This window comes from Cajanus cajan, chromosome 3, assembly GCF_000230855.2.
Source record: "Cajanus cajan strain Asha chromosome 3, NIPB_CcT2T_4, whole genome shotgun sequence".
Taxonomy (NCBI): domain Eukaryota; kingdom Viridiplantae; phylum Streptophyta; class Magnoliopsida; order Fabales; family Fabaceae; genus Cajanus; species Cajanus cajan.
Window position 1 is genome coordinate 46,403,499 of NC_138519.1, and position 23,183 is coordinate 46,426,681.

The 23,183-nt window shown below is 43.7% G+C and overlaps 1 protein-coding gene across 1 annotated transcript in view; it reads right to left on the minus strand.

Annotated features, from left to right (window-relative positions):
• Positions 1 to 3,376: 3,376 nt before the first annotated feature.
• LOC109793790 (uncharacterized) overlaps positions 3,377 to 23,183 on the minus strand; it is a 32,912-nt gene continuing 13,105 nt past the window's right edge. Inside the window, exons 5-7 of the mRNA XM_083071881.1 lie at positions 4,924 to 5,161; positions 4,734 to 4,785; positions 3,377 to 4,365 (exon numbers count right to left, since the gene is read on the minus strand). Of these exons, the coding sequence (XP_082928007.1) occupies positions 3,377 to 4,365; positions 4,734 to 4,785; positions 4,924 to 5,161 (1,279 nt within the window). The remainder of the gene's footprint in view (positions 4,366 to 4,733; positions 4,786 to 4,923; positions 5,162 to 23,183) is intronic.

Sequence of the window (23,183 nt, forward strand, 5' to 3'; positions counted from 1 at the left end):
TTTGTACTACAATACGGCCGTACTGCAACCAATACGGCCCGTACTGCAACCAATACGGCCCGTACTGAAACCAATACGGCCGTATTGCATGTTTTGCACTACAATACGGGCTGTATTGAATCAATACGGCCGCATTGAAGTGTCGGCAAGTGTCGGTGCTTCAATACGGCCGTACTGAATTCAATACGGGCCGTATTGAAGTGCAAAAATGCAATACGGACCGTATTGAACCCAGGGGCCGTACTGAGCCCCATTCCTATAAATAGGAGGCCATTTGGACGTCCTACCACACTTCTACACACGGTTTTGACTCCCTCCTTGAGTATTCTGGGGTTTTTGAGCAGTGTTCTGCCCTAGAAATCTCTCTGGGAGTCGATCCGACGAAGTTCTGGAATTCCGAGCATTTAGCTTGGAGATTCGAACTTAGTAGAAGGGAAATCCTCCGGATTTCCATATTTAAAATTTTCTAGGAGGGAGCGAGCAGGCTTGTAGAGCGAGGGAACGCCAAAAAGCTTCCCAGTTTTACTTGAATATAAAAGCACGCTTCAAAGGTTTCTTCTTAAGTCCTTCCTTTTACTGCTTTCTGTGTGTATATTTAACTGTCATCATGTAGATAGTTAAGTTATACTTGTTTAGAATAAATAGGGGTAATTTAGTAATTTCGCACTATTATTTTTAGAAATAATCTGTCATAGGGAACCCGAAAGGGGCGCTGTGGGGTGCTAACACCTTCCCCACGCGTAACCGACTCCCTTACCCGACTCTGGTTGTCATGGCCGAAGTCGATTTTTGAATCGATTGCCTTAAACCTCTTTTTCTAATGTTTTGAGTAAAACATTGGTGGCGACTCCATGAACCCTTCTTTTTTATGAAAACCGCTAATCCATGGAGGGTCCCGCTTGGGAAAAACATGGATTGGTGAGCATTTTAATAAAATTGCTCGTTTGACAAGGTCTCAGTTCGAGAATAAGTCATTCTAGCAATCCATATTTTTAAAACAAATAAAAGAATCCAACCATCCTTCGCGAATGCCGAAAGCCCCGTTTCGGGCCGGTGGCGACAATTATGGGTCTCTTTTACTCATGTCAAGAGGTATTGGTGAACCTAGAATGCATGGTTTATGAGGATGCATGATAACTTATTGGTAATGATGCACATGCTCCTCACTTTTATTATATTTTCGCACATGGCCTTTCCTCTCATGTCATGGTTTTTTCATACATGGGGATTATTCTTTAGACCTTATCACGAGGTTATTTATTAATGCACAAACAATTGCACATAAGCATTTACACAAACAATTCACTCATCCACGAACAGTCACGAGCGAATCACGAGGTAGGGGTATCCTGCAGAAAAGTGCATATTCAAGGTGGTTCTAACTGTTCTCACCGGTCTGAGGCCCCCAAGGTGCCCCCATTATAGGGACCCAATTCCTCTCGTCGTAAGCCGATGGAAAGCTCCAACGCACTGTCGGACTCGAGTTCATGGTTATCACCTTGAGTGATGCTTTCCGACAACAGTCTACGGGCACCTATAGACCCATTCGACAACCGGCCGTACTAACATCCACTCCCTATGGCTTACCACTCATGCCCCCGGGTATAGAGGGAACTGTTGTGTGCAAAGGTTCGTGTGCAGTTTGTATTTCAAACAATTGCGGAAAATTAAACAAACAACAGTTATTAAAGCCAAATAAATAAAGCACGTTATCATACAAACAAGGGGTAATGAAGTAATTTTAACTATTATTTGTTAAAAATAATCTGTCACTAAATGGGACTGACTCTCGAAGCTTCCCCAGTGGAGTCGCCATCTGTCGCCACCGGCCCGGAACGGGCTTTCGGCATTCGCGAAGGATGGTTGGACTCTTTTATTTGTTTAAAAATATGGATTGCTAGAATGACTTATTCTCAAACTGAGACCTTGTCAAACGAGCAATTTTATTAAAAGGTTCACCAACCCATGTTAATCCCAAGCGGGACCCTCCATGGATTAGCGGTTTTCTAAAAAGGAAGGGTTCATGGAGTCGCCACCAATGTTTTACTCAAAACATTGGAAAAAGATGTTTAAGGCAATCGATTCAAAAATCGACTTCGGCCATGACAACCAGAGTCGGGTAAGGGAGTCGGTTACGCGTGGGGAAGGTGTTAGCACCCCACAGCGCCCCTTTCGGGTTCCCTATGACAGATTATTAAAAATAATAGTGCGAAATTACTAAATTACCCCTATTTATTCTAAACAATTATAAATTAACTATCTACATGATGACAGTTTAAATATGTACACACAGAAAGCGGTAAAAGAAGGGACTTTAAAGAGATAAACCTTTGAAGCGTGCTTTCTTATATATCTTGACAGAAATTGGGAAGCGTTTTGGCGTTCCCTCCCTCTACAAGACCGCTCGCTCCCTCCTATAAAATTTTAACTATGGAAATCCGGAGGATTTCCCTTCGACTAGGTTCGAGACTCAAGCAAATGGCTCGTGACTCAAGAACTTCGTCGGATCAACTCTCCGAGTGATTTCTAGGCAGAGCACTGCTCAAAAAAACCCAGAATACTCAAGAAGAGGGTTAAAACTCAGTCTGAAAGTCTAGAATGACGTCCAATTGACGTCATATTTATAGGGATGAGGCGCAATACGGCCTCTGGGGGTCAATACGGTCCGTATTGAAGTTTTGAACTACAATACGGCTGTATTGAATTCAATACGGCCGTATTGAAGTTCAAAAAACCTCAATACGGCCGTATTGAAGTTCAGTGCAGCCGTATTGAAGTTCAGTGCAGCCGTATTGAATTCAATGCAGCCGTATTGAAGTTCAGAAACTTCAATACGGCCGTATTGAGTTCAGTGCGGCCGTATTGTAGTTTAAAATGTTCAATACGGCCGTACTGAACTTTTGGGAGGCCGTATTGGGCTTCATTCCCTCCACTTTCTTATTTTTTGCTACTCTAAGACCTCTAAACCTACGAATAATCATCCTAGGGTCTTCCAGGGTCTTCCAGGAGTCCTTCCGGCTAACTTTCCTTTGGTCTTCGAGAGTCTTCGAGTCTTATTTCCGACCCGGACAATTTTAGGGGTCTACACCCCATACTTCTTGAGCAAAGCCTGCATGGATCTGTTACAAAAATGGGTGCCCTGATCACTAACAATAGCTCTGGGTACTCCAAACCTGCAAAATATGTTAGATCTGACAAAATCCACAACAACCCGAGCATCATTAGTTCTAGTGGCTTTGGCTTCCACCCATTTTGAAACATAATCAACAGCTAAGAGAATGTAAGAGAAACCAAAAGAAACAGGAAAGGGACCCATGAAATCAATACCCCAGACATCAAACACCTCACAAAATAGCATGGGTTGCTGAGGCATCTGCTATCTCCAAGAAAGGGCTCCTCCTGCTCTCTGACACTGGTCACAAGTGCTGCAAATCTTCCACGCATCCTTGAAGATGGTGGGCCAGTAAAAACCACAGTCAAGCACCTTGCGAGCTGTCCTCTGAATGCCAAGATGACCACCAGATGCAGAAGAATGATAGAACTGCAGGACGGAGTCAATCTCATGGTCCGGCAAGCATCTCCTGATTACCTGATCACTACAAAACTTCCACAAATAGGGGTCATCCCAAACATAATGTTTAGCATCACTCTTAAGTTTATCAATCTGAGCTCTAGATGCTAAAGGAGGAAAAACAGAAGCAACTAAATAATTAACAATATTCGCAAACCAAGGGGTGGGGGAAGGAACAGAAACAGAAGAAATAATTAACAAATTTTCATCAGGAAAGTTATCCTGGATAGGCAAGACATTAGCATTATCCTCCGCTCTCTCAATCCTACTGAGATGGTCTACCACTAAGTTTTGTGCTCCGCTCCTGTAACGGATGTCCAAGTCAAACTCTTGAAGCCAGAGCATCCATCTGATCAGCCTAGGCTTTGAGTCAGCCTTCTTCAACAGGTACTTTAGAGCTGCATGATCTGTAAAAACAACGACACGAGAACCAAGCAAATATGATCGAAATTTATCAAGTGCAAAAACAATAGTTAAAAGTTCCTTTTCCGTGGTTGTGTAATTTGCTTGAGCAGCATCTAATGTCCTGGAAGCATTGTATATCACCCTAGGTGATCTGTCAACCCTCTGTGCTAGGACAGCCCCTAGTGCATAATTTGAAGCATCACACATCAGCTCAAAGGGAACTGTCCAGTCTGGTGCCTGTATGATAGGAGTGGTGGTCAAGGCTGTCTTGAGGCAATCAAACGCTTCCTTGCACCTGTCATCAAAATCAAATTCAATATCCTTCTGAAGCAAGCTGGATAATGGAAGGGCTTTCTTGCTGAAGTCTTTAATGAAACGCCTGTAGAAACCTGCATGGCCAAGAAAAGATCGCACCTCTCGCACGCAAGAGGGGTAAGGCAATTGTGCAATGACAGATATCTTTGCAGGGTCAACCTGAATGCCCTTACTAGAAATGATATGCCCCAAAACTATACCCTGCTCAACCATGAAATGACATTTCTCAAAATTAAGAACAAGGTTAGTCTCAATGCATCTATTCAGAACTCTATCCAAACTATCCAAACATGCATCAAAAGAGGATCCATAAACAGTGAAATCATCCATAAACACCTCTATGCAATTTTCAAGAAAATCACTAAAAATGCTGAGCATGCACGCTGGAATGTGCCAGGGGCATTGCATAGGCCAAAAGGCATCCTCCTATAGGCAAAAGTACCAAAAGGGCAGGTGAATGTGGTCTTTTCCTGATCCTCAGGAGCGATATGAATCTGAAAATAGCCAGAGAACCCATCAAGAAAACAGTAATGAGATTTACCTGCCAGACGCTCAAGCATCTGATCAATGAAGGGCAGAGGAAAATGATCCTTCCTTGTTGCTTGGTTGAGCCTCCGGTAGTTAATACAGACCCTCCAACTGTTTTGCACTCTAGTGGGGATGAGCTCATCCCTCTCATTCTTAACAACAGTGAGGCCTGTCTTCTTGGGGACTACCTGGACCGGACTCACCCACTGACTGTCTGAAATGGGATAGATGATCCCAGCTTGTAGAAGCTTGGTCACCTCTTTCTTCACAACTTCCAAAATGACAGGGTTGAGTCGCCTCTGGGGCTGTCTCACTGGTTTAGCTCCATCCTCCAATAATATCCTATGCATGCATGTGGATGGACTAATGCCAGGAATGTCTGCCAGGGTCCAACCAATTGCTTTCTTATGCTTTTTTAGAACTTGCAACAATTTCTCCTCTTGAACAGCATCAAGGGAGGTGGAAATGATCACTGGCAGCTGTCGCCACCCGCCGAAACGGACCTTGGCATTCGCGACGATGGTCGGACTCTTTTTTTTTTAGTTTTGAAAAAGTGGTGGATTGCTAGAACGACTTATTCTCAAACTGAGACCTTGTCGAACTAACAATTTTATTAAAATGATTCACCAATCCATGTTAATCCCAAACGGGACCCTCCATGGATTAGTAGTTTTCGCAAAAGGTAGGGTTCTTGGAGTCGCCACCAACGTTTTACTCAAAACATTGGAAAAAGGGATAAGGCAATTGATTTCATAAATCAACCTTGGTCATTACAACCAGAGTCGGGTAAGGGAGTCGGTTACGTGCGGGGAAGGTGTTAGCACCCCCACAACGCCCCATTAGGGTTCCCTATGACGGATTATTTATTAAATAATAGCGTAAAATTACTAAATTACCCCTATTTATTATAAGCGATTATATTAAATATCTACATGATGACGAATTTAAATATGCAACAATCAGAAAGCGGTAAAAGAAGGGATTTTTAGAGAAGAAACCTCTTGAAGCGTGCTTGTAGACCCCTAAAATTGTCCGGGTCGGAAATAAAGCTTGAAGACTCTCGAAGACTGAAGGAAGATCAGCCAGAAGGACTCCTGGAAGGCCCTAGGAGGGTTCTCTGTAGGTCTAGAGGTCTTAGAATAGCTTAAAATAAGGGAGTGGAGGGAATGAAGCCCAATACGGCCGTACTGAACTTAATACGGCCGTATTGAAGCTTCAATACGGCCGTAGTGAACTCAATACGGCCGTATTGAAGTTTCTGAACTTCAATACGGCCGTACTGAAATCAATACGGCCGTATTGAAGCTTCAATACAGCCGCAGTGAACTCAATACGGCCGTATTGAAATTTCTGAGCTTCAATACGGCCGTATTGAACTCAATACGGCCGTATTGAAGTTCAAAAATTTCAATACGGCCGTATTGATTCTGTAGCCCGTATTGGGCCTGTTCCCTATAAATATGACGTCAATTGGACGTCATTCGACACTTGGACACACAGTTTTAACCCTCTTCTTGAGTATTCTGGGTTTTTTTGAGCAGTGCTCTGCCTAGAAATCACTCGGAGAGTTGATCCGACGAAGTTCTTGAGCCCCGAGCCATTTTGCTTGAGGATCGAACCTAGTCGAAGGGAAATCCTCCGGATTTCCATAGTTAAAATTTTATAGGAGGGAGCGAGCGGGCTTGTAGAGCGAGGGAATGCCAAAAAGCTTCCCAGTTTTACTCGAAATATATAAAAGCACGCTTCAAAGGTTTCTTCTTAAATCCTTCCTTTTACTGCTTTCTGTGTGCATATTAAAAATTGTCATCATGTAGATATCTAAAGTATAATCGCTTATAATAAATAGGGGTAATTTAGTAATTTTATATTGTTATTTTAGAAATAATCTGTCATAGGGAACCCGAAAGGGGCGCTGTGGGGTGCTAACACCTTCCCCACGCGTAACCGACTCCCTTACCCGACTCTGGTTGTAATGGCCGAAGTCGATTTTTGAATCGATTGCCTTATCCCTTTTTCCAATGTTTTGAGTAAAACATTGGTGGCGACTCCACGAACCCTTTTACTACGAAAACCACTAATCCATGGAGGGTCCCGCTTGGGATTAACATGGATTGGTGAGACTTTTAATAAATAAATTGGATAAGATCGGTAAGGTCTCAGTTTGAGAACAAGTCGTTCTAATAATCCAATACATTTTAAAAACTAAAATAAAAGCGAGCTCGACCGTCTTCGCGACCGCCGAGGCCCGTTTGGGCCGGTGGCGACAGATGGCGACTCCACTGGGGACGCCTCGAGAGTCAATCCCATTTAGTGACAGATTATTTTTAACAAATAAAAGTTAAAATTACTTCATTACCCCTTGCTTGTATGATAACATGATTTATTATATGGCTTTAAATAACTGTTGTATGTTTAAATTCCGCAATTGTTTGAAATACAAACTGTACACAAACCTTTGCACACAACAGTTCCCTCTATACCCGGGGGCATGAGTGATTAACCATAGGGAGTGGATGTTAGTACGGCCGGTTGTCGAATGGGTCTATAGGTGCCCGTAGACCGTTGTCGGAAAACATCACTCAAGGTGATAACCATGAACTTGAGTCCGACGGTGCGTTGGAGCTTTCCATCGACCTACGATGAGAGGAATTGGGTCCCTATAATGGGGGCACCTTGGGGGCCTTGGACTGGTGAGAACAGTTAGAACCACCTTGAATATGCACCATTTCTACAGGATACCCCTACCTCGTGATTCGCTCGTGACTGTTCGTGGATAGTGAATTGTGTGTGCATTTTTTATGTGACATTGTATGAGCATATATTTGCACCTTTTAAACATACAACATTCTTGTTTACAATAAAAAATAAGAATAAATAGAAATAAAGATTTTCTAGTACATGGTGTTAACATCTGCCTCCATTGCATTCATATAGGTAGTTTCCCTTTTCACCCAAAATATACAAAAATACAAAATACTCAAAAAGAAAAAATACGTATTTATCCAAACCAAGCAATATCATGCATCATCTTAGGAATATCCCGAAAACATGATAATGCTTAGTTGAATAAACACTATGCATGCATATTCATCGCCATCATCTCATATCATGCATTGTATTGTAGATTATGGAGAGGTCTAGGGAGGTGCAAAGGCCATTAAAGAAAGTGGACTTCCTATTATACCGTGCTGAGAGGTTGGATCACCTCTGTACCTTGATGTCAAGAGAGGCTCGCATCGAGTTTGAGAAATCTTATGGGCGAGTTCTCGATTTGATGAGGATTTGTGTGGATCCAGCTTTTCTGAGGGCATTGGTTCACTTTTGGAGTCCCGATCTGCACTGTTTTGAGTTCCCCCAGTTTGACCTGGTTCCTACTCTAGAGGAGTACGAGCTCATGTTACGGTGGCCTAAATCAGCTGGGGTCTACCTTTTTCAGGGGAACCATGTGGCCGTAGAGAGAGTAGCCACTCAGGTCAAACTACCACTACGATCAGCTGCCTTAGTAGGGAACGGCAGTATCAAGGGTTGGAAGCTTGCTATGATCGAAGACCACCTTTCTTCCTTGGCTGGTGAGGGAGATTGGTTAGCTTTCAACAAGACTCTTGCGTTAGCCGTGTTTGGGACGATCCTATTCCCCTTTCACGCTAACACAGTGGACCATGCTGCGATGGACGCTTTCTTTGCTTGGGACGTGCATATGAAGAGTCCCGTGCCCGCTATTCTTGCCGACACCTTGCTGTCTGTTCATCTATCTCAACAGAAGCAAGGGAAGATCATCCGATGCTGCACCTCCTTGTTATATGTGTGGGGCATCACACATTTCTACGCCTCTAGTCACATGGGGACTTTGCCCGATCCGTTGAGAAGCTTCTCAAAGATCCCCGTCTGCCGCCGATATGCTTCCGAGTGGAAGGATGAGATGGAACAGTGGAGTATCGAGCACTTCACGTGGGTTTGCCCTTGGTTCCGTCCGAGCCATGTATTGACAAGATGCGGCAGTTATTCGAGCATACCGTTGATGGGCCTCAGAGGTTGCATAACCTACTCACCTAAATTGGTTATGAGGCAACTAATGAGGACCCAAATCATTCCTACCATAGAGGAGCTGGGAGGGTTGTGTTTCTCTTTCGATCCCGAGCATCAGAGAGATATGCACGCTGTTATAAGAGCGTGGGAGAGACCAACCTATGAGGGAGATCTCGAGCTTGAAAAGCCTCGGGTGTCCGTTTCCATTGATTACGAGAAATGGAGGAATGAGAGGGGGGTGTCACAACCATCCACCTCTTGTGCAACCACGACTACAAGGAGGGTGTTGCAAGAACAGGTCGACGCCTTGACCAAGAAACTGGAAATCATGGGAGCTCAGATGAGAGTTCTTGAAGAGAAAAACGAAGAATCCAGTTTCACCATTGATGGTCTTCAAAGGCAATGCAAGAAGAAGGACCATGAGATAGAGCGGCTCAAGGATGAGTGTGCTAACCTCAACGAGGAGACTACTCGGGCATCCAAAATGCCAAAGGTTGAACCGAGTAGTCAACTCCAAGAAGTCAATGTGAAGATAGCACGCCTTGAAGCCGAGCATGCAAAGCAGGCACAGTTGATCAAGGACATGCAAGATGATTTGTTTCTGACTCGATCCGACGCACAGCAATGGCGGGAAGTCGCTCAACGACAAGCCGCAAACCTTTCCGATTTCCGCAGAAAGGAAAGGGAAGGATTGGCACAAATGGCCAAACTCCAAGAGGAGAAGGATCGAGCCGAAGACGAGCTTAATGAGCTACAGGCCATGATCAACTACTATACTCAGAAAGCGAAGGAGGCTCAGAAAATCAGTGACGATATGAGCCAAGCGGTCCATACGCAGATTGAAGCAATGGGTCGTCATGTCGAGGAAGCCGAAGATGAATGGCAAAGAAATATGAACCCGCCTGTGGGTTTTTACCGGCTTTTCTCTTATTGTAAAAAATTGCTTCAAAGCATTGTATAAAAGTTGTACACTTTCTTTAATGAATAAAATCGTATTTTTGAGATTTATTGCCTTTGCATCTCATTAGTCATTCATTTTGCATTTATCTCTCCTGGTAATTAATAATAAAGATTAATAAAAAGAAAGAATTAATCGATGCGTATGTTCAGAATGGATCGCACGCCATTTGTGATAAAATGCAAACCAACAACTGCGCAAAGCGAACACACGACGACGCCGATGTTGGTAATCAAGACAGAAAAAGGGGAAGGTCCCACGCCGTTAAGGATTGTCGCTCCAAGACCTTTCCCTTACGAATCGAATAAGGCTGTGCCATGGATATACGATATCCATACTTCTGCCGACAGTGATATCTCCAATATCGCTGGACTTGGGGGCATGACTAGGAGTGGCAGGATCTACACTCCCGAAGATCTTCATGATAAAGCTCCCAAGAATAATGAAAAAGGAAAAGATAAAACCGAGGAAAAAGAATCCGAGGAGGAGACTGATGAGCTGTTAAAATTCATCAGACAGAGCGAGTACTCCATTGTGGATCAACTTCACAAGACACCAGCGAAGATCACTTTGTTGTCGTTGATCCTAAGCTCCGAACCGCATCGGCAAGCTCTGTTGAAAGTCTTGAACGAGGCGTATGTATCACACACCATATCCCAAGACAAATTTGAGGGGATTGTTAGTCACATCACGGCTAGTGATCACCTCACCTTCACAGATGAAGAGATCCCCACCGAGGGACCGCACCATAACAAGCCCTTGCACATCTCTGTAAAGTGCAAGGAGTATCACATCGCGAAGGTCTTGGTGGATAATGGATCTTCCTTGAACGTGATGCCAAAAAGAACGTTCGATCAAATGGCAATCAAGGGAGTCCAAATGCGCCCAAGAAACATGATCGTTCGAGCTTTCGACGGCTCTAAAAGAGAAGTGGTGGGAGAAGTCAGTCTTCCAATCCAAATCGGACCCACTATCTTTAACGTCGAATTTCAAATAATGGACATTACTCCTGCATACAGCTGTCTCCTCGGCCGACCTTGGATTCATGATGCGAAAGCTGTACCCTCTACGCTCCACCAGAAAGTCAAGTTCATCGTGGGTGACAAACTGGTGACCGTGCAAGCTGAAGATGACATACTCATCAGTAAGCCATCCAACATACCTTATGTGGATGCAGCAGAGGAAGCTTTGGAAACCGCCTTCCAAGCATTGGAAATCGCCAATGTTGAGATATTTCCCCGAGAAATGAAGAAGGTAGCCCATATGCTCACTAAGAACGGATACTTGCCAGGACAAGGATTAGGCAAGGACTCCCAAGGAATCCCGGAGCTACCCATTATCAAGGACAATCCGGGGAAACAAGGGTTAGGATACAACCCTGTTAAAGATCAAAGAACGAAGAGGAATCAAGATCCTTCTCGACGTTCTTTAAGCCAGATCTTTAGGAAGGCTGGTTCACAAACGTCAAGGCCAGTTGTCGTCATCAAGTGTCCTTTTCCTTCTAATAGGGATGTGTAAATTCAGTGACTATTAGAGATCACTCCTCGGGGACAGCCCGACCCCCGAGCCTCGATAGGGCACATGTTTCCACTATGATTATAATAAAATCATTCATTATTACTTCTTATTGCTTCTTTTCTCGCTTGCAATAAAATTCTAGACCGCGTTATTTAACCCTGTTTGAATAAACATAAATGAGGTTAAAATCGTCTTAATAATCAATAAACCCGCATCATTTTTATGTGGAAATGTGCATGACAGCTTGGAGCACCTTTCCTTGGCCTCAATAAGTGCCGTCATGGATAAAAAGAAATCCATTCAGGACAAAAATCCTAAAAAACAAAAAGCTCGGCAGGAAACCCAAAAAGGGGGCTGCGCAAAAATAAGAGCAAAAGATCCGCTAGGAATCCCACAAAAGGGTGACCTAGGCAAAAATTAGGGTTACAAAATAATGAACAAAAACAAAAGCCCGCTAAAACTCCACAAATGGGTGTTTTAGGCAAAAGTTAGGGCAATCGAAAAACAAAATAAGTCCATGATGGTACCATCAATTGAATTCAACAAGGGGCTCAAGAAAAGCTATCCAAGTTGTCAAAGCACAATCATTAATAACAAAGATGTGCTTAACCTCATAAGTGTTTAATCGAACAAACCTAAACACTTAAGCCTACCATTGGCCAGCCATTCTTACAAAATCCATTTTTCAAAAAATAAAATAATCCCCTCTAAAACACAAACTTTTGAAAATATATCATTTCCTTCTTTTCTCTCTTGTCCCAACGATTTTTGAATAATCTAGTGGAAACATGGAGATATAGTGGTCAATAGGAGGGTTGACACATCTTCTAAAGAAAGGGAAGAATCATTTGGTTGATGACACCAAAATCAAATACGCATCATTCCTCGGTAACAGAAATCGGCAGAGCACAGTCCGTCTGGAGGAATGGCAAAATCCAAACAGAAAAATGCATCGGTTAATTCTTTTGAAAAGAGAATCAAATAGAATTAGGTGCATCATACCGCATACATGCATACAGATGATAGGTGTACTGGAAGATCACTTATTCTCTGTTTATTGAAAAAAAACAAAAAAATATATATATATAAACTTCAGAAAAACAATACGCCCGTATCATGTTCAGTATGCCCGTACCAAAATTAGGGTTATGAACAAATTTTCAATTCAATACGGGCATACTGAAATGAATAACGGCCGTATTGGCAATAACAGAAATCCTCCCTCACATCAATGACAAAATTCCTCCAAGAAGAAGAGGATAGGGGGAGCCATTCATTTTTTCCAAAAATAAAATAATTAAACTTGCATTTTGTGCATCGCGCACATTAATTGCACATTCAAAGACCTCATCATGAGGCAACCACATAAAATAGAAAAAATAGAAAAATTGCTTGTGTATGACAGCAGCAAGCAAAATGCAAAGATTCAGAAAATCAACAGCATCATACAGAATAACTGAGCCTGGAGAGGCTTGCCGAAAGAATACTCTCAGAATAACTGAGCCTGGAGAGGCTTGCCGAAAGAATACTCTCAGAATAACTGAGCCTGGAGAGGCTTGCCGAAACAATACTCTCTCAAAATAACTGAGCCTGGAGAGGCTCGCCGAAATAATACTTCCTCAGAATAATTAAGCCTGGAGAGGCTTGCCGAAATAATACTCTCTCAGAATAACTGAGCCTGGAGAGGCTTGCTGAAATAATACTCTCTCAGAATAACTGAGCCTGAAGAGGCTTGCCAAAATAATACTCCTCAGAGACATTTCTGTATAGAAAAAGTCGAAATTAACAAAAAAGGCAAAAACACAGAAAAAGCCAAAATCAACAAAAAGGCAAAATATAGAAAATCCAACAAAATTATACAGAATAACTGAGCCTGGAGAGGCTTGCCAAAATAATACTCTCCAAAAGACATCTCAGCTTGCATTCTTGGGCTGAACAAAAAAAACAATTCATCATACAGAATAATTGAGCCTGGAGAGGCTTGCTGAAATAATACTCTCATCAGAATAACTGAGCCTGGAGAGGCTTACTGAAATAATACTCTCTCAGAAATAACTGAGCCTGGAGAGGCTTGCCGAAACAATACTCATTCAGAATAACTGAGCCTGGAGAGGCTCGCCAAAATAATACTCCACATCAAAGAATAATTGAGCCTGGAGAGGCTCGCAGAAATAATACTCCCCAGAGAAACCTCAACTCAAGCTCACGGAACGAATCCCCAGCGAGAGCTATCAAAGCAAGATCGACGACATTCCCAATGGAAGCACGATCACCCAAGCAGTATATCTAGTCAAAGGACTTAAAACTTCCTCAGTGGAAGATAGCTCTCTGACTCAAGCGCTGAGTGAGGCTAAGCCTGCAGAGGCTTCCTAAATAATACTCTGGGATACATAAGATCCCACATTCCCCAGTCGCCTACTCAGAGGCATCCCTGCAAAAGGAGAAAAATCAAAAAAAACATCAATAACCATTCCCCAAGCGGAATTTGGCACTCAGCCGAACACTGAACTTCAAATCCCCAGTCGCCTACTCAAGAGGCACCCCTTCAAAAAGAGAAAAAATCAAAAAGATCAATAACCATTCCCCAAGAGGAATTCGGCATTCAGCCAATCATCAAACATCAAGATAATTCGCCTATTCAGAGGCACTCTTTCAAAAAAGAGAAAAAATCGAAAAGATCAATAATCATTCCCCAAGCGGAATCCGGCTCTCAGCCTATCATTGAACATCAAGATGATCTGCCTAACAGAAGAGGCCAATCACAACCAATGACAAAATCCCCTGGCGGATAACAGCCTACACAGAGGCAACAAAATCGAAAAATTAAAAAGAGTTACCCGAATAAGGATAACCGGGATACTCCACCAACGTCCAAAGGACGTCAGCCAATCATAAGGCACTGCTCATCTCAGAAAGAGCATCTTCGTGTCTACACCCCAAGGAAACAGAAATTCCTCAATGGGCGCCAACTACTCAATGGAAAGTTGGGACACAAGAACCTATGAGTAACTGCACATCCCCTAGACGGATCCCTGCGTTATCCAGCCCTCAGTGGCACAAAAATCAAAAACAATCGTCGAAGCAGCATCGTGGACTGTGGAGACAAAATCAACATCCAGAATCCCCAGCGGATAACAGCCTACACAGAGGCAGCAAAAATCAGAAAATCAAAAAGAGATACCCGAATAAGGATAAACCGGGATACTCCACCAACGTCAAAGGACGTCAGCCAAACATAAGGCATCGCTCAACTCAGAGAGAAAGAGCATCTGTGTCTACACCCCAAGGAGTCAGAAATTCCCCATGGGTACCAACAATGCAATGCAAGTTGGGGCACAGGAACCTGTGAATGACTGCACATCCCCTAGACGGATCCCTGCGTTATCCAGCCCTCAGCGGCACAAAATCAGAAAAAAACTGTCGAAGCAGCATAGCGGACTGTGGAGACAAAAATCATCTCAAATCCCTGGAGAGGGTAAACTCGCATTGCCGAAGTGATCAGAAGACACGGACGCAGTCCCTGGAGAGGGTAAACTCGCATTGCCGAAGTGATCAGAAGACACGGACGCAGTCCCTGGAGAGGGCAAACTCAGCTGCCGATGTTAAGACGCAGTCCCTGGAGAGGGTAAACTCACCTGCCGATGTTAAGACGCAGACCCTGGAGAGGGCAAACTCAACTGCCAAATGTTAAGCGGCAGAGCCTGGAGAGGCGGGTACTCAATCATCAGGGTGATGTTAACACACTGGTGTCTAGCTTCCGGCTCGGGCGTCGAGTGAGGCTAGGTCTGGAGAGACGGTACTCAACCATCAGCGTCATCAGAGGTGCGTTGGTGTCCAACTTCCGGCTCGGGCGGCGAGTGAGGTTGGGCCTGGAGAGGCAATACTTAATCATCAGTGTGATGTTAACACATTGGTGTCTAGCTTCCGGCTCGGGCGTCGAGTGAGGCTAGGTCTGGAGAGACGGTACTCAACCATCAGCGTCATCAGAGGTGCGTTGGTGTCCAACTTCCGGCTCGGGCGGCGAGTGAGGTTGGGCCTGGAGAGGCAATACTTAATCATCAGTGTGATTTTAACACATTGGTGTCTAGCTTCCGGCTCGGGCGTCGAGTGAGACTAGGTCTGGAGAGACGGTACTCAACCATCAGCGTCATCAGAGGTGCGTTGGTGTCCAACTTCCGGCTCGGGCGGCGAGTGAGGTTGGGCTTGGAGAGGCAATACTTAATCATCAGTGTGATGTTAACACATTGGTGTCTAGCTTCCGGCTCGGGCGTCGAGTGAGGCTAGGTCTGGAGAGACGGTACTCAATCACCAGCGTCGCCAGAGGCACGTCGGTGTTCAACTTCTGGCTCGGGCGTCGAGTGAAGTTGACCCTGGAGAGGGTAAACTCAGCTACCGAGGATGTCAGAAGCGCCGAGGTATGCACCCACCTGGAGAGGCTACTCAACAATTTTCCACCGGAAGACATTACAAGTCAGAAGGTCGGCACATCACCCGGACAATTGGGTCAACTCCTTTACTTGTCAGCCGGTACACCAAAAGGCCGTCCGACTAAGTAAAGGGGGGGCAGCTGTAGACCCCTAAAATTGTCCGGGTCGGAAATAAAGCTTGAAGACTCTCGAAGACTGAAGGAAGATCAGCCAGAAGGACTCCTGGAAGGCCCTAGGAGGGTTCTCTGTAGGTCTAGAGGTCTTAGAATAGCTTAAAATAAGGGAGTGGAGGGAATGAAGCCCAATACGGCCGTACTGAACTTAATACGGCCGTATTGAAGCTTCAATACGGCCGCAGTGAACTCAATACGGCCGTATTGAAGTTTCTGAACTTCAATACAGCCGTACTGAAATCAATACGGCCGTATTGAAGCTTCAATACAGCCGTAGTGAACTCAATACGGCCGTATTGAAATTTCTGAGCTTCAATACGGCCGTATTGAACTCAATACGGCCGTATTGAAGTTCAAAAATTTCAATACGGCCGTATTGATTCTGTAGCCCGTATTGGGCCTGTTCCCTATAAATATGACGTCAATTGGACATCATTCGACACTTGGACACACAGTTTTAACCCTCTTCTTGAGTATTCTGGGTTTTTTTTGAGCAGTGCTCTGCCTAGAAATCACTCGGAGAGTTGATCCGACGAAGTTCTTGAGCCCCGAGCCATTTTGCTTGAGGATCGAACCTAGTCGAAGGGAAATCCTCCGGATTTCCATAGTTAAAATTTTATAGGAGGGAGCGAGCGGGCTTGTAGAGCGAGGGAATGCCAAAAAGCTTCCCAGTTTTACTCGAAATATATAAAAGCACGCTTCAAAGGTTTCTTCTTAAATCCTTCCTTTTTCTGCTTTCTGTGTGCATATTAAAAATTGTCATCATGTAGATATCTAAAGTATAATCGCTTATAATAAATAGGGGTAATTTAGTAATTTTATATTGTTATTTTAGAAATAATCTGTCATAGGGAACCCGAAAGGGGCGCTGTGGGGTGCTAACACCTTCCCCACGCGTAACCGACTCCCTTACCCGACTCTGGTTGTAATGGCCGAAGTCGATTTTTGAATCGATTGCCTTATCCCTTTTTCCAATGTTTTGAGTAAAACATTGGTGGCGACTCCACGAACCCTTTTACTACGAAAACCACTAATCCATGGAGGGTCCCGCTTGGGATTAACATGGATTGGTGAGACTTTTAATAAATAAATTGGATAAGATCGGTAAGGTCTCAGTTTGAGAACAAGTCGTTCTAATAATCCAATACATTTTAAAAACTAAAATAAAAGCGAGCTCGACCGTCTTCGCGACCGCCGAGGCCCGTTTGGGCCGGTGGCGACAGTGCTTTTTATATATCAATGAAGTTTAGGAGGCTTTTTGGCGCTCCCTCCCTCTACAAGCTCGCTCGCTCCTTCCTAAAAAATAATTTTTACTATGGAAATCCAAAAGATTTCCCTTCGACTAAGTTCGAGACTCAAGCAAATGGCTCGTGACTCAAGAACTTCGTCGGATTGACTCTCAGAGCGATTTCTAGGGCAGAACACTGCTCAAAAACCCCAGAATACTCAAGGAGAGAGTCAAAACTGTGTGTGAAAGTGTCAAATGACGTCCAAATGACGTCCTATTTATAGGGATGAGGCGCAGTACGGCCCCTGGGATCAATACGGCCCGTATTGAGTTTTTGTACTTCAATACGGCCGTATTGAATTTAGTACGGCCGTATTGAAATACAGAAACTTCAATACGGCCGTATTGGTTTCAGTACGGCCGTATTGTAGTACAAAATGTGCAGTACGGCCGTACTGAACTCCAAGGAGGCCGTATTGAGCTCCAAACCTCCCACTTTCTTATTTTTGGCTACTCTAAGACCTCTAAACCTACAGATAGTCATCCTATGGTCTTCTGGGAGTCCTTCTGGCTGACTTTCCTTTGATCTTTGAGAGTCTTCGAGTCTTATTTCCGACCCGGACAATTTTAGGGGTCTACAGCTGCCCCCCCTTTACTTAGTCAAACGGCCTTTTGGTGTACCGTTTGATAAGTAAAGGAGTTGACCCAATTGTCCGGGGAATAAGCCATCCTTCCGACTTGTAGTGTCTTCAGGTGGGAAAATTGTTGAGTAGCCTCTCCAGGTTGAGTTTGCCCTCTCCAGGGTGAGTATTAGTCGTCGCCTCTCCAGGCTCATGCATACCTCCGTGTTCTTGACAACCTCGGGGTAGCTGAGTACCGCCTCTCCAGGCTATACCAACGTGTTCTTGACAACCTCGTGGTAGTTGCATACCTCCGTGTTCTTGACAACCTCGGGGTAGCCGAGTACCGCCTCTCCAGGCTATACCAACGTGTTCTTGACAACCTCGTGGTAGTTGCATACCTTCGTGTTCTTGACAACCTCGGGGTAGCCGAGTACCCGCCTCTCCAGGCTATACCAACGTGTTCTTGACAACCTCGTGGTAGTTGCATACCTCCGTGTTCTTGACAACCTCGGGGTAGCCGAGTACCCGCCTCTCCAGGCTATACCAACGTGTTCTTGACAACCTCGTGGTAGTTGCATACCTCCGTGTTCTTGACAACCTCGGGGTAGCGTGAGTTTTCCCTCTCCAGGGATTTGTGATGATTTTGTCTCCACAGTCCACGATGCTGCTTCGACGATTGTTTTTGATTTTTGTGCCACTGAGGGCTGGATAACGCAGGGATCCGTCTAGGGGATGTGCAGTTACTCATAGGTTCTTGTGTCCCAACTTTCCATTGCGTAGTTGGTGCCCATTGAGGAATTTCTATTTCCTTGGGTTGTAGACACGAAGATGCTCTTTCTGAGATGAGCGGTGCCTTATGATTTGGCTGACGTCCTTTCGACGTTGGTGGAGTACCCCGGTTATCCTTATTCGGGTGACTCTTTTTGATTTTCTGGTTTTATTGCCTCTGCGTAGGCTGTTATCCACTAGGGGATTCTGTCGTTTTGTTGTGATTAGCCTCTTCTGTTAGGCAGATCACCTTGACGCTTGATGTTTGGCTGAGAGCCGGATTCCACTTGGGGAATGATTATTTGTCTTTTGTGATTTTTCTTGAAGGGGTGCCTCTGAGTAGGCGAGTGGGGATTTAAAGTTTATATATCCCAGAGTATTATTTAAAAAAAGCCTCTTCAGGCTTAGCTTCACTCATCGCTTGAGTTGGAAAGCTATCCTCCACTGAGGAGGTCATAGTCCTTTCGACTCGGATATTCTGTTTAGACGATCAAACCCTCCTTGGGGAATCTTGCTGAACTTGGTTTGATAGCTTTCACTGGGGAATTTGGCCCGTGAGTGGAAGCTGAGATATCTCTGGGGAGTATTATTTCGGCGAGCCTCTCCAGGCTCAATTATTCTGTACAATTTGTTGAGTATTATTTCGGCGAGCCTCTCCAGGCTCAGTTATTCTGTGGGAGTATTGTTTCGGCAAGCCTCTCCAGGCTCAATTATTCTGTACGAGTATTATTTTGGCAAGCCTCTCCAGGCTCAATTATTCTGTGGGAGTATTATTTCGGCAAGCCTCTCCAGGCTCAGTTATTCTGAGAGAGTATTATTTCGGCAAGCCTCTCCAGGCTCAGTTATTCTGAGAGAGTATTATTTCGGCAAGCCTCTCCAGGCTCAGTTATTCTGTACGATGCGATTGATTTTCTAAATCTTTTGCCTTTTTTGTCGTTTTTGGGCTTTTCCTGTATTTTTGCCTTTTTTGTCGTTTTTTGGCTTTTTCTGTATTTTTGCCTTTTTTGTCATTTTTTGGCTTTTTCTGTATTTTTGCCTTTTTGTCGTTTTTTGGCCTTTTCTGTTGACTGTTGTCATACACAAGCAATTTTTCTATTTTTCTATTTTATGCAATTGCCTCATGATAAGGTCTTTGAATGTGCAACTAATGTGTGTGTGATGCACAAATGCAAGTTTGATTATTTTATTAATGCTTTTTTTTTTTTTTAAATGAATGGCTCTCCCTATCCTCCTTTTCTTGGAGGAATTTCTGTCGTCGACGTGAGGGAATATCTTTGTGAGCCTTTTTCACAGGAGATTACGGATTTTATAGGAACCCCTCCAATTTTCTTTATTGACTGATTATTAAAGGAATTTCGTACAATTTTTATGAAATACCAATTTTAGAGGCATAATCACATGGTCAAGAGAGAAGAGAAAATGAATAGATATTTTATTGATATTCACAAGTGTTTTTACAGAAAGATATACAGAAGGAATTTCTGAAGAATGGCTGGCCAGGGTAGGCTATATACATTGGCCTTAACAATTATATCTGTAATTGTTGCTCTTTACATTCCCCTAGTTGCTTCGGGTGAGATGCCTGAGCCAGGAGTGTAGATGCTGCAAGACGCTTGCTTCTAGAAGATAATCACTTGATCCGCCTTTCGGTTTTCGATTCAAGTGATCGTTGCTTGCTTTGTTTTTGCATCTAATTCTTTTGCCCCTAATTTTTGTCTAGGACGTATCCTAGCGGGGATAAATTCGCCTTTGTTTTGCCTAGTACCCTTGTACTGGCGGGCTTTTTATTTTGCCCTAACTTTTGCCTAGGACGCCCTTTTTGGGTTTTCGTCCTAGCGGGCCTATGCAAGCAACGTCTTCAAGCATAGTACTTCTTTACCACGTCAGTGTTGACTAGGTATCGAAGTTCTTCTCCATCCATGTCTGTGAGGATCAATGCTCCTCCTGAGAAGGCTCGTTTTACCACGTATGGTCCTCCGTGATTTGGGGCACACTTTCCGATTTTGTCCTTTTGAGTTGGTAGCAATTTCTTCATTACCAACTCTCCCTCATGGTAGACTCGAGGGTGGACTTTCTTGTCAAAAGCCTTTTTGATCTTCCTCTGATAGGCTTGACCATGGCATATGGCGTTCAGCCGTTTCTTTTTGATAAGGTTCAACTGGTCGTATCGGCTTTGAACCCATTCTACCTCGGAAAGTTTTGTTTCCATGATTACCCTTAGAGAAGGTATCTCGACTTCGACGGGTAGAACTGCCTCCATCCCATAAACGAGGGAGAATGGAGTAGCTCCTGTAGATGTACGTACTGGAGTCCTATAGCCATGAGGAGCGAAGGGTAACATCTCGTGCCAGTCTTTAAATGAGACAACCATCTTTTGCACTATTTTCTTGATGTTCTTATTGGTTGCCTCGACTGCCCCATTCATCTTTGGCCGATATGGGGAAGAGTTATGGTGTTGGATCTTGAATTCTTGGCACAGTTCTTCCACCATTTTGTTGTTCAGATTAGATCCATTATCAGTGATGATTTATTTCTCCATGCTTCCACTAGATTATTCTAAAATCATTTGGGACAAGAGAGAAAAGAAGGGAAAGATAGTTTTATTCTGAAGTTTGTGTTTTAGAGGGGATTTATTTTTCAAAAATGGTTTTTGTAAGAATGGTTGGCCAAGGTAGGCTTATGTGTTTAGGCTTGTTTGATTAAACACTTATGAAGTTAAGAAAATCTTTGTTTATTGACGTTGTGACTTGACAACTTAGATAGCTTCCCTTGAACCTTTCTTGAATTCGGCTCGGGGTACCATCATGGATTTCTTTTGTTTTTTGATTGTCCTTATTTTTGCCTAAAACACCCTTTTGTGGCGTTTTAGCGGACTTTTGTTTTTATTCATTTTTGCAACCCTAACTTTTGCCTAGGTCACCCTTTTGTGGGATTCCTAGCGGGTCTTTTGCTCTTATTTTTGCGCAGCCCCCTTTTTGGGTTTCCTGCCGAGCTTCTTTTATTATAAAGGATTTCTTTTTATCCATGATGGCACTTGTCGAGGCCAAGGGAAGGTGCTCCAAGTTGTCACACACACTTCCACATAAAAATGATGTGGGTTTATTATTATTAAGATGATTTTAACCTCATTCATGTTTATTCAAACAGGGTTAAAAATAATGTGGTTTAGAATTTTATTATAAGCAAGAAAAGAAGCAAAAAGAATGATTTCATTATAATCATAGCGGAAACATGTGTCCTTATTTCATCACTGATATGGGTCCCAATGTTGACCTCTTTTATCTCTCAGCCCTGCCCCAAATTCACAGTCTCCAATTTCTCTTGATACGGTTGGAGTAGACGAGCTTCTTGATCTAGCGGTCTTTGCAGATCCAGAGAGATGGCCTCCTCATCACTGTCCAACTCAACCCATTCATCCTCAACTTTCGGATCCCGGTCAGAGCGAACAATTACAGACATAATTATTTTATTGGTTCTGTTTAGGTTTAGAATTATTAATGTTAATGAGGAAAGAGAGAAAAGAACAAAAGAGAGAATGATATGTGAAAAATGCCTCTTTATTGATATGTATTAAAACTGTACAAAAACCCTTATTTACATGAAAAGGTTCTCATGATCTCGGGTACTGATCATGAGTCCCTAAAAGAGAAATATGAAGGGGCCCTATCGTGGCTTGTTCTTCTCTCTATTCCTGCTTTGGCCGAGGATTCTTGCTCACGTCGGGCGCTGTTGAATCAAAAGTGATCCACCCAGCATCGATAAGGTTTTGGACCTTATATTTGAGAGCTCTACAGTTCTCCGTTGAATGCCCTGGTGCCCCCGAACGGTATAGACATTTATCTTGTGGATTGTACCAATCGGGGTAGGGTGGATCCATTTTCTTTGGTGGAACATAAGCTAGAAGACGTGCTTCCACTAGCTTCGGCAGGAGGTCGCTATATGTGGTCGGAAGTTTATCAAACTTCTTCACAGGGTTGTATTGCGACTTTCCTGACTTCGAAGTGGAAGAAGATGAAGAAATATTTACGGCATTGACTCCTCTCTCCTTCTTCTTCCTAAAGATCTTCTTAGCTTTAAATGATTGGGAAGGTTTAGCTAGCTTCCCACTTTTCAGCTCTTGTTCCACTCTTCCTCCAACATGATGGGACTCATGGTCACTGTGCTCAGCCCCGTGTATGTTGTGGTGACGCATGAGTTCCATCATTTGCGCCTGTAGACCCCTAAAATTGTCCGGGTCGGAAATAAAGCTTGAAGACTCTCGAAGACAGAAGGAAGATCAGCCAGAAGGACTCCTGGAAGGCCCTAGGAGGGTTCTCTGTAGGTCTAGAGGTCTTAGAATAGCTTAAAATAAGGAAGTGGAGGGAATGAAGCCCAATACGGCCGTACTAAACTTAATACGGCCGTATTGAAGCTTCAATATGGCCGCAGTGAACTCAATACGGCGTATTGAAGTTTCTGAACTTCAATACGGCCGTACTGAAATCAATACGGCCGTATTGAAGCTTCAATACAGCCGCAGTGAACTCAATACGGCTGTATTGAAATTTTTGAGCTTCAATACGGCCGTATTGAACTTCAATACGACCGTATTGAAGTTCAAAAATTTCAATACGGCCGTATTGGTTCTGTAGCCCGTATTGGGC